Below are 12,981 nucleotides of genomic sequence, written 5' to 3'. Positions count from 1 at the left end.
TTATAATATTTCTTTTAACACAGATCTTGGAATTTTTGCAAAATGAATCTGGGGGTCCACTTTTGTTTTTCCTCGCAACCAGCCCACCCTTCCCCCACCCCACCCCACCCCCAGTTTATTGATTACTTATTAGTGCTCTTGTTAATCTTATTAATCTTGATTTAATTTTTTTTGTTTTTGTTTTTCAATGACACCCACTTCTTTTGTATCTGAATATTCCATGCTGTCAAGCTGACATGTAGTAGTGGTGGTGGTGGTGGTGGTGGGGATACCGACAATGATGATGATGATGCTGTGAAAGATGTTCATGTGGATAGTTTAAGCCATTGCATCAATAAATATTGCAATGATACAACAGATAAAGAGTTTGTAAAAATAGTTAAAACACCAGACTAGTTTTTTTTTTTTATTCTCCCACCGTCCACCCCAATCCCCATCCACCCCCAATCCCCACCCACCCAGTATTTAGTTTGTAGCTTTTCATTTCTTAACATCGAAACAGCAGGGTTGACTAGAGCTGTTGTTTCGTCAATCCGGTGTCAACAAAATAAGGGCCAATAATGAGAAAGACAACGTACCCATCCATTCAGTTCTGTCACGGTTTTACTGCATCTTCCCCGTGTAAATTGACTTTATTAATTAGTCAGAGAAAATAAATGTAATGGACAGGGAGTGAGCGAAAGAGAATTTGAAATGTATCGGAACAGGATTCTGTTCCTGGGGTTAAATAAATGTACAGGGGTAGGAGAAACATTAGATAATACACGGCTATGATAAACAAACAATCTCTGTAACAGAGCTATTTACTAGTCACACTATTTTGCTTTGTTTACATATACATATATAAATACACACACACACACGCACATGCAAGCACATGCATGAACACGCACACACACACACACACACACACACACACACATTCTTGTGTCTGCTGCCTTTTGTTATTTGTGTTTGTACTTGTCTGTGTTGCTGTCGCTGGCATTATCACATGAATCAACACATTCGTCATCAGCAACAGCAGCAGCAGCATCCGTCATCACCACCACCATCATCATCATCATCACCACCATCATCATCATCACCACCATCATCATAATCATAACCACCACCATCATCATCATCATCATCATCATCATTACTATAATAATATTCATTCTCAATCTTATCAACACCACTACCCTAATAACCATTGTCATTGTCATCAGCATTGGATTTATCAACACTGCTGAGTTAATGACTATTATTGTCATTGTCACTAGCAATACCATCGTTGTTGTCATCATCACCGTCATCGTCATCGTCATAACCATTATCATCATCATATTTATCAAAATGTATAAACACCTCTACCATAAGTGAGCCCACGTTGTCACCATTTATTACCATTACCACCACCATCATCATTTTCATCATCATCCCTGTTTTGTTGTTTATGTATCTCACTCATATCATATCAGTTTAATTATCTCTATGGTCTTTTTGTTTTTTTAAACATCATATCCAACACACCACCTCCTGCCCTCCACCCGTACCCACACCCAATATATCCATGTGTGGCATAAACCAATAGCTTTCATGTGTTCCCTTCCAATTATTCTTCAGTCCCCCCTTGAAATGAAGGAGCTAAACTGGATAACCAGTTGGTGAATTTAAAACTTTGCCACAAATACTGTTGTTGTAATCCTTCCAGACACGGCACGTAACTTTGCTTGCCACAACAGGCTGCTGGTAATAGGAAATGAGTGTCACTCCTTCCTTTGTACGACTGAATGGCTATGACATAACAAAGCAGTCAGATGTATGACAAGATTACCAATGTCCTCTGGATTACGAATAAATAATATAGTAATCAGTGTAGGCGTGATTGTGTGGTTGAGAAACATACTTCCTAAATATGTGGTCTCAGGTTCAGTCCCACTGAGCTGTACCTTGTGCAAGTGTTTTCTATTATAGCGTTTGGCCAACCAAAGCCTGTAAGTGGATTTGGTAGATGAAAACTGAAATAAGCTCATCATGTGCATGCATGTGTATAAAACCACTGGCCAGAAACATATTTTGCCCAACTATTTCCTCATCCAATAGCATACCAACTGACTGCATACACTCACTCATGTACACACACATGTACGCAGTCCCATAGGAAATACACTCCCTTTTCTTTCAAATAAACACATTCAAAACATGCAATTGAAACACACCACACACACACACACATACACATACACACAGGCTGGATTTACTCTAACAAATAAACAAATTAATTACATCCTCCACATACTACGGGATGGAATATAAAAACCACACCATAGATACGGCAATAAAATAACACATGTACCAGACCACCTATGTGCATCAATAGGATATATATATATATATATATATATATATATATATCTGTATTTAGTTCACTAGATTTATCATCATCATCATCATCGTTTAACAAGCAAGGTAATATTTCCCCATGGCCAGACATTTTTTTGGGAGAATATTGGAAATGAATGACACTCAGTTTACAAGTATCACACAATGTCACGAAAAGGAGACTTACACAAACACACAACGCATATATACAAGACAGTCTTCTTTCAGTTTTTGTCTACCAAAATCGATCCCAGTATGCAACTGGTACTTAATTTATCGACTATTGAAACAATAGTAACAATGCTGTAATGTCTACACTACATGTTTACTCTATATACTACATTAGCTTCTATGTCAGAGAATGTAGCATTTGTTTCGGTGAGAGTCCTCTGAGTTTTGTCCAAATTCAGGCTTTTCCTTTCTTGATTATTTTACATTAGTTTTTGTTCTGGTAATTTAATAAGGTTGTTTACACAACAGAGTTGAGTGTTTATCTGTTTAGTTTTGTTTTGTTTTACATGAGAATTACTGGCGAACATTGCACCATACTTGAAAGACTGTCTTGAAGATGGTGTTGCATGAAAGTAGTATTTATTTCCATCTCGGCTATGTTTGAAGTAAAGGAAGTTTTGTGTGCATTCGTTGTCTACAAGGTGCAGCACTGTGATTGTGGCAAGTTTTTTTTTTTTTTTTTTTTTTTTAACTGCAAATGTCTGTGGCATTGAGTTTAAAAAACATTTGCCATCATAGAAAGAATTTACCAGTAAAACTAAAACATAATAATTACATATTTGTAACACTACAACATCTGCTGCTACTTTTTAGCATAAACTCTTTGAGGTTATAAACCTCCACAGCCACCACATGCATCCTTGCAATTGCTTAAATGTTTGAAACATTGTATTGTTATAGCAGAAGAGTTGTTTTACAATTTGTTTGGATTATGTCATATCTATCTAAACACAGGAAGTGAAATGCATGATAGAAGACCATAAGTTGTTGAAGAGTAAAAAAATTGAAAGTTATAAAATGTGCCAAGCCTATATTTCTAATGATGCTGTTGATGTTGTTCAATGACTTATTTTTAGTTATTATTTGTGAGTGTAAAATGACACCAATTTCTTTTTATCTACAGTGTCTGTTTCTCACGATGTATTCCACTCGTTATTAATATAACCCAGTTTGTTTTTTGTTTTTGTTTTTTGTAATCGGAATTTTTTTTTCTATGATATTTATTCTTTTTTTTATTTATGTATTTGCAGCCTTAAAGAGACAACAGAGTATGACAAATGAACCTGACAATTTTGATTATGAGCTCGCCAAGCCTGTGTTCGATCTGGTTGACACGAGTGGTGTTACCACTGCGAGCCAAACAGATTCTACATCAGGCAGTAGTATCCTTGAAGTAGCAGCTGTTGAATGCAGCCCAGCCCATGGCCGTAGGGTATCAAATGCAATCACTCCTCTCAAACTTCCGGACAACTCTCCCGGTGGCATGAGAGGACCAATTGCCTCACTGCCCAAACTCCCCGATGGCTCACCATGCAGGGAACGTGACCAGTGTGTCGGTGGAAGTGGTCCTTCGTCGTCCTCGTTACAGGTAAGACATAGTGTCATTTGTCCACAATTCCGCCCCCCGCCCCCATCCATTAAAATCTAAAACAATGATACAAAACACCCCCTCCCACTTTCTTATGTCATAAAAATTTAGAAATTTCAAGAGATATGAAATAAACCATTTTCAACAAGGAAACTCAAATTAGATTAAACTATACCTGCACACAATGTTATCCCCATTGAATCTTTTCCCCACAACATGCCCTCCCTTGATCTGTGTACACTCATAACATCTCCCCACCTCCATCTACCACCCTCCTTTTACAATCTCATGAACCTCTCCAATTTCCATTCCACCTCCCTATATACACTTCTCTGTAACTTGAGTGAACAGCCCCTCCTCCTCTCCCCATCACAGTTTCACCCTCTCGCTCTCCTCTCTCCACTCTTGCCCCACTTGAGGTAGCCATATTTCCCTCTGATGCAACACCTTCTCCCATGAGGCAAGTGCTTCCCAACTGCATGGTTCTGAGTTCAGTCCCATTGCATGGTATCTTAGGCAAGTGTTTTCTACTATAGTCACAGGCTGACCAAAGCCTTGTGAGCGGATTTGGTAAACAGAAACTAAAAGAAGCCCATCGTGTATATATATGTGTATATATATGTGTGTGTGTGTGTATTTGTGTCTGTGTTTGTCCCCACCACCAACACTTGACAACTGGTGTCGGTGTGCTTATGTCCCCATAACTTAGCAGTTCAGCTAAAGAGATCAATAAAATAAGCACTAGGCTTAATGAATAAAAAGTATTGGGGTCGGTTTATTCAACTAAAATTCTTCAAGGCAGTACCCCAGCAAACCTGCAGTCCAATGACTGGAACAAATAAAGGAAGAAAAGAATAGATAAGCATTACATTTAACAGAGAAATGCTAAGGAGTTAAATGGCCAGGCACAGCCTACTTATCTGTTGTTCTTGTATGTATGTAGTATGAATGTCTAGAGGTTGGCTGTCAAAGATGAAAGCAGTCCAAGTGTCTTCCCTTTTTCAGTCAAATTCAGCTGAGAGGAAGTGGCATATTTTACCTCCATCTGTGATCAGTTAATGTATTACCATGATTAATTTGTCATTCTATGGAAGAAAGATGCCAGGCTATGTATAAAGATTGCATATTACACAACAAGATGTATCTTAAAGATAAAGAACAAAACACTACAGGAGACTGTGGCTATATGGATGAACGTGTGTATATGAGTGTTTGTGTGTGTAAAGCAGAATACTTGACATCAAACCGATTGTTTGTTTCCTTTTGTGTTTGTTAGTCATATTTTCTAGGTCTTTAGTTTCTTCCCCTTGTCTTTATGATAAAAGAGAAGTGGGTTTTTTTTTTTTTTTGTCTTTCTTTACTACTGCTGCCAACCTTAATTCTAGTTGATAAGAAAGAGCATGCCATACAACTTTTCATTGTGCTAATTCAGATGCTAAACTAAAAACTTCATAGAATTAGATACTGCTATTTCTGTTATTTACACAACTTGAAATTAGTTCTGACCAATCACTTGTCTCCTGCAAAATCTAGTGACTATCTTTAACCCTTTAGCATTTAAACCTTCCGTATCCAGCCCAAATGCTCTACCTGTTTCATATTCAAACCAGCCAGAGCCAGTCTCTCATACCTACCCTATGTTATTCCAAAAATACACAATCACATCATCAAAATTTTGAACCTACAAAAATAATGTGTAATTAATTCAAAACAATATGAATAAATAAGGATTACATTTGATAAAATCTGAATGCTAAAGGGTTAATGCTTGCACTTGACTTTACTGCTTAAATAATCCTAAATTGCAACAGACATTGACCTCGGCTCTTTAGAACATTATTCCTCATTTAATAACATCCTGTATGTTACTATATTGTGGCACACAGCTTTTGTTTGCACTATCTCAATCTGATTGTAGTTTCTAATACTTTCTATCTTTAAAAGTAAGAATCACTCCCATTTTCCTTTTTTATAATCTACCACGTTCATCAAAATCTGCTTTCACTATTCATCATGTCACATTAAAATAGTTTTATTTCCATTGAATGAGTTCATTAGCTGTTAAAATTTCCCTCCTTTTGTTCTGAAAGTGAAATACACTTGTTTTTATGAAAGCCTAAGTCATCATAATTATTGTTTGTTTAGACTCCTACTGTTACTTATCTTTATATAAAGTGTAAGCATGACCCCCCCCCCTCCTACTCCTTCTTTGGGTATCAGTTACATAAATAGGAGTGCCTGTGTTTCATTGAGTTACAATTTAGGACTGTGGATATTATTAACGAAAATCTAGAGTTGTTGTGCAACAGCCACTTGGTGAGATTCATTTTAAGATACTGAAATAAGAAGTGATTTGTAAAGATAGAAATATAATAATAATAACAATAATAACGAGCACTCAGAGAGCGCAAACCTCTGCCAAGGCAACACCAATGTCCTCTCAATGATTAGCCAGAGATGATTTTTAAAATGAGAATATCTGAAATAAACTCGACTGCACTCACAAATGAGAATGCTAAAAATGAACCCAACTGCTCTCAAAAATTAAGTAAAAAAACAGGAAAAATAATCCAGAATCCTTGTCCGGTACCAGATTGGTCCGAAAATCTAATCAGTTTGTGTCAGTTATGAGGCCAAACATCTCTGAAAGTTTCATCCAGATCCATCCTGCGGTTCTTAAGATATCTTGTCCACGGGCAAACAAACAAATATGACTGAAAATAATACTTCTGCCTTCGCTAAGGGGGAGGTAATAATAATAATAATAATAATATTGGTTTCAAAGTTTGCCACAAGGGCAGCCATTTTGGGGAGGGGTTTGTGAATTACAACAACCCCAGTGTTCCACTGGAACCTATTTTATCAAACCTGAAAGGATGAAAGGTAAAGTCAACCTCAGCAAAATTTGAATTTTGAACATAAAGACAGACCAAATGATGCTAAGCATTTTGCTTGATGTGCTAACAATTCTGCCAGCTCACAGCCTTAATAATAATAATAATAATAATAATAATACAACCCTCTTAAGTACGAAATAGCCCAGCTCTGGAAAATGAAGAAGGTGAAGATAGTGCCAATTATTGTTGGATCTTTGGGAACAGTATCAGAAGGCATCAAGGGGAATATAAAGGAAATTGGAATAGAACTTTTACAAAAGGTTTGCCTCCTTGGCACAGCCAGAATAATCAGGAAATGTATTATATAGCTGCAAAGAGTGAATAACATGGTACTGTAGGCTGCAGGTAGCAAGCCCAGTATGCATGCAAGACTCCAGAAGCTCCAACAAAACCTGTGATAAAGAGAAATTATAATGGTTTCAAAATTTGGCATACGGTCAGCAGTTTTGAAGAAGAGGGCAAGTTGATTACATCGACCCCCAGTAATCAACTGGTACTTATTTTATTGACCCTGAAAAGATGAAAAACAAAAACAGCTCTGACAGCATTTGAACACAGAACGTAAAAATGGATGAAATGCCACTAAGCATTTTTCCTGGCGTGCCAACAATTCCGTAAGAAGGAGGAGGAGGAGGAACTGTTCTTTTGATATGATGAGTTAATGTCCTGCTCTCTCCGTACACCACAAACATACACACCTTTTTTTTTCTTTCTATGAATTAAGTAATTTGGTGTTGGTATAATGTCAAGTAGTTGTCAGTTGATTAGACTAAGTAGAAAGTATATTAGACATCATTGAGCTGTGTGTATATTTTAATGCTATATAAGTAGTTGTTTACTGGTTTCCATTCTTGTGGGGTTTTTTAAGTAATAGCAACTAACAAGCTAAGACTACAGAGGACTGAGTTCAACATTTCTTTTATTCATATTTAAACATTAAATTGTTTACAATCACTTGGAAATGAAATGTCACTGTGGAAGTGTTCTTGATGTGTAGCCTTGTTTTAGTGTTACTAATATATATATGACCTCTTCGTTAAAGCAGTGGATTGGCAGAAATGTTAGAACATCAGAACATCTAACAAAATGCCTTGCATTAGTTAGCTGTGGTCAGCTTTGCCAGCCAAGGTTATTTCCTGTCATCCTGATCTGTGTCTAAACTCTCATCAACTAAGAACAAAAGAAAACTTTTCCCTCTCAAAAAAGAAAACCTTTGTTTTTGAACATCAGAAACTCCTATTAAGTTATCTCTACAGATTTTCTACAGAATTTTGAGCCAGCACTGAAAGTTACAATGTTTCATATATACGAATACATCCATGTAAACAAAACAATCACAGATAGGAAAATAGGTAATGTGTGTATATACATATTTCAGGGTTCTTGCTCTTTCTTCAGTATCACATCCGACCCGTTAACCATCCACAAACACATTGCTTAAATAGCCACTAAGTTCAATGGTTTAATACTATTGGATTGACTAATTTTACATATTAAACACATTCCTGGCAACTGCTATGTAACTATTAATTGCTGGTAGAGACACCATATTCTGTTTTGCAACCATAGTATACTACCAAGTGTATTACATACAAATTTATAAATCGATACTGTGACCTATTTTTTGTTATGGTTGCAAAATGGCATATGGTGTCCCTACCAGAATTTAATCAGAAATTCTTTCTAAATTGTTCTAAATTTGTATGTCAACATACAAATTTAGAACACTTTAACTGTACTGTTTTATATATATATATATATATGTATGTATGTATGTATGTATGTATGTATGCATGTATGTGTGTGTGTGTATGTATGTATGTGGATGGCATTAGGAAGGGCATCCAGCCATAGAAACCATGCTGTCTGAACAACTCTTCAGCTGATTAGCTCCTCTCAAACTGTTCAACCCATGCTTGCATAAAAGAACAAACATAAAAACTAATGAACAAACAAGGCCAATGTCCAAAATCATCATCGTCACTTCAGTGTCCACTTTCCCATCCTTGCATGACCCAGGACTATTGTAGATAACACTTGCCCAAGATGCAGTGTGGGACTGAACGTGAAATTACATGATTGCAGGACAAACCTGCTAACCACATAACCATACCTACGTCTATTATATTTATATTCTCTTTAAGAAAATTATTTATATTCTTAGTTTCTTGTCCCCTTTTACCATATAATTCTAAGAGACTCCCTTCACAGCTATAATTCCCTAAAAACCGTTTTCTTATAATTCTAAAAGTTTTATGTTTGACATAAATAGCAGTTGATGACAATAACCGTCACTCTAGTGGTCAGTTCAGTCATTAACAAGGGGGAGATAAATTAGAGTACAATAATTTGGTTAAACCTGATAGAGATGATAAAGGCTTCACAAAATATTTGAATCTTCTTTTTCATTTTCTCTCTCACTCTCTTGCTTTCTTTACCCCTGTCTGTATCTATCTATCTATCCATTTATCTATCGAAATAATTGGCCTGTAGGAGTTTTGTAAAGTATTTTAACCCCACCCCACCTCTACATACAGAAAAATGTTAAACATTCAGGATTACTAACCCAAGCAGTTAATTTTGTTTTCCTGTTTATCAACCATTACTACTACTAATACTTTTATTTTTATTATAAATATTATTATTTTTTTTCCTTTTAATACCATCCACCCCTCAAGTCACATATATCTGTGACATTCATGTTAAAAACTTCTGAAGTTTATTTTCAATTTATCAATGTTTCAAACCTTATTATGGCCTGCTGTTTACTGTTCCAAATCTGTTCTTGTGCGCACACTCATTCAGGTGCTGAGCAGCATTTAATTGAAGAAGAAAAAAAACATTGTTCCATATTATGAGCATTTCTGTTCTCATTTGTGTGTGTGTGCATATGCCTGTATATGTGTACGTATATGTGTGCATACATGTCTGTGTGTGTGTGTGTGTGTGTGTACATATATGTGTGTGAATGCGTATATGTGTAGGTACAGGTGTGTGTATGCATATGTACATGTGCATGCATATATCTATATGTATCTGTGTAAATATGTACATGTGTATGTGTGTGTGGTTTGTCTAAGTCCCAGTTCTGATAACAATTTAATTTAGAAATTGTGCTTACGTGTGTTTGTTATTGAATTACAAAATAGTTGGGTCTGTGTGGTATTTGCTGACATTTCCAAGGTAATTTTGTGTGCTTGAATCTTTGACTTTTGATAATTAGTTAAAATTATGGACCTTATATGTGTGTGTGTGTGTGTGTGTGTGTAAAAGCCCATCACTACAGCTGTGTATGCGTGAAGGTGTAGGTGCATGGCATAGTGGTTAGGATGTTGTATTCATTATTGCAAGAGTGTAGTTTCAATTCCCAGATCAGCCCTGCATTGTGTTCGTGAGCGAAACACTCCTTTTCATGTTGCTCTAGTCCACTCACCTGTAAATAGGTGACCCGGCTAAGGACCAGCCTTCCATCCAGCAATAATGTCGACCTGCCTGCATAGCTAGCAGGGTAGCATCATTTGAAAACTGCAACAATGTGAGGAAGTGCACTGTGATCAGCCATGCGTAACAACTTCTGATAGTCTGGTCAATACCGTGACAGACAGACAGACAGACATAATGTTATTGAGTGCTGGCATTTGAAAGGGCACCCAGCTGTAAAAACCATGCCAAAACAGACACAGAAGTCTGGTGCAGTCTTCTGCCCTACCAGTTTCTGTTAAACCATCCAACCCATGCCAGCATGGAAAGCAGACATTAAACAATGATGATAATGATGTTGATTATGATGATGACGACTGCACATACTCAGTGTATGTATTTTGTTTGTTCACTGGTATTTGGTTGTTTTAGAACATAATTTAACAAAAGAAATGGTATATGAAATTATGTTGGAAGGTCTTTCTTTAAATAGAAACACTTTAAACCACCAGGTTTGGTTTCTTAGAATGAGGAGCGATTTCAGGTGTGTTGGTTGGTATTTAAGTTAATGACATTTAACTTCACTTGTTACACTTTGTCCCTTAAAGAAAAGCATGAACTTCACAACCTCTCATTTCCAATCCTTTAAGTATGTCATCCATAATTCTTATAAAGAGAAATGATTTTCTGTAAATATTACAAAAAGTTGTTGCAATTGGTTTCTAAGATATTGGCACCTAGTCTCACAGTTGAGAGAGTTCAGTTGTGATATTTGTTCTAACTCTTAACATTGTGAGTTCAAATTTTGCTAGGGTGAACTTAGCCTATCATCCTTCCAAGATTAGTTTAGTCTGCTGATACTGATGTCTCCCGGGTGACTTATACCTGTTCCTTTGTGTTGTCTTGTTTCTCCTGTGAAATTTCTTGCGAGTTGTGTAACTGTATGTAATGGCTCCATTATTATTACAGCTGCTGTGATGTACTGGTGCTAATGCAGTAAGTTTTTTGAAAAAGTAAATCCACAACTCAGTTCTGATTGTCTGCTGGAACTAACTACCATTTACTCTGCCCCAGGAGATGAAAGGAAAGATTTGCAGTGTCACTATACCCAAAATTCTAAAGCTTCTTAATTCTTCATTTATGCTCTTGGCTCCACCCCTCCTCCCTCTTTTATCCTTATCGCCCCAGTTCTCTCATCATCTTAAGGTACAGACATAAGGGACCGCATCAGATTTGCATGTTACCCCATAGAATCTACCTGCACTCCTTCATGAATATTTGATATCAACACCCATCATTCACTCTCATTTACCCACCTCTTGCTGTTCCTCACTCTCTTGTCTCTATCTTCCCTAGTGCTGGGGCCCCATGATAAAAGTGCACCCAGTACACACTGTTAAGGGTGGGGGCTGGTGCAGGGTGCTTAGTCTTGTGGAAAACTTGACAACCAGATGATGGTAATGGGGAGTGTGCGTTGGTGGTGGTGGCGACGGTGGCGGTGGTGGATGACTCTGAGATTGGAAAGTACCAAGCTAGTTATTTGACTATTCGTGGTTTTCTCTTTGTTTCAAGTTCAAATCCTAGCAACAATTGACTTTGTCTTTCATCTTTTCATCCCTTTTATCACCCATTAAATTTCTCCTCACAGAAGTATGTCACTTTTTTGGTCAAAATGAATACAATTCAAAATAACTCATGACTTATTAAATCAGTGACATGATTGGTTTATTTATTTATTTTATTGACATTTTATCAACTCTCAGATAGTGTTTTTTTTTTTCTTTTCTTTACTTAATTGGTCTAAAATTTTGAAATTTCTTGTCATAGATATAGATAAAACTTTATTATCATGGTTTTACATAAGCTGGCAGAATTGTTAGCATGCCAGGCAAAATGCTTAGCAATGTTTGACCACACACTATAATTTCAAAAAGCCTTTACTGTTTTACATTTTTCGGTCCAAGAGTTGCAGCCATCTTGGGGTCCCATTGTTAAATGTAATCTCTATTGATGTAACGTAATGTTTTTCTCCATGTATTGACTTTGTTTTTTGTTTCTACTTATTCAAGGCTGCTGAACGACAATATTCCTCCGAACTGGACAGTCATTCTCAATCGTCCGCATCATCCCATCCTAGTAGTCCGACTGGAATGACAGTGGAGATGTTATCCGAATCCTCCCCGATACGGGAAGTCACAATGGAATCACAAACATATGAAGAACCTTGGGATTCAGAACTGCGTAAGAGGCAACTAGAAGAAAAGGTTTCTGCTGCAGGTATTCACTCGTTGCCATCGCCGACTGGCGATGGACGATTGAAATCTCAGCAAGTTGGAACTGGTAACTATGAAGAACCTTGGGATCTTGCCCGACGTCAGAAATTATTGCATGAGAAATTGGGTTTAGCAGAGAAGAGCAATTCAGCTTTGGACTCTGATTACCTTGAGCCTCGGTCTGTACGGAAACAACCAAGTAGTAGTATGTATGAAGAGCCATGGGACTCTGCTGCAAAACAAAAAATGTTAGAAGAAAAATTTCAGGCTTCACATATCAAAACGTCTCCAAAGCATCAAGTTAGTGGTGTTCCATCATTGTCCAGCGGCAACTGGGCTGCTGGTGATGATGCAGGTCAGGGAAACTATGAGGTACCGTGGGATTATGGAGAACGAGCGAAGGCCATAAATGACTTAATGACCGGTG

At 37.0% G+C, this 12,981-nt stretch overlaps 1 protein-coding gene across 3 annotated transcripts in view; it reads left to right on the top strand.

Annotated features, from left to right (window-relative positions):
- The window catches only part of LOC106870810 (uncharacterized), a 138,094-nt gene that overhangs the window by 110,310 nt on the left and 14,803 nt on the right, over positions 1-12,981 (top strand). For all 3 annotated transcript variants that reach the window (XM_014917025.3, XM_014917024.3, XM_052973324.2), the window contains 2 exons: positions 3,627-3,964; positions 12,351-12,978. In XM_014917025.3, coding sequence (XP_014772511.1) covers positions 3,627-3,964; positions 12,351-12,978 — 966 coding nt within the window. The remainder of the gene's footprint in view (positions 1-3,626; positions 3,965-12,350; positions 12,979-12,981) is intronic.

Source organism: Octopus bimaculoides, chromosome 15 (genome assembly GCF_046866305.1).
Source record: "Octopus bimaculoides isolate indiv1 chromosome 15, ASM4686630v1, whole genome shotgun sequence".
NCBI lineage: Eukaryota > Metazoa > Mollusca > Cephalopoda > Octopoda > Octopodidae > Octopus > Octopus bimaculoides.
This window is presented reverse-complemented; position numbering and strand designations above follow the sequence as displayed.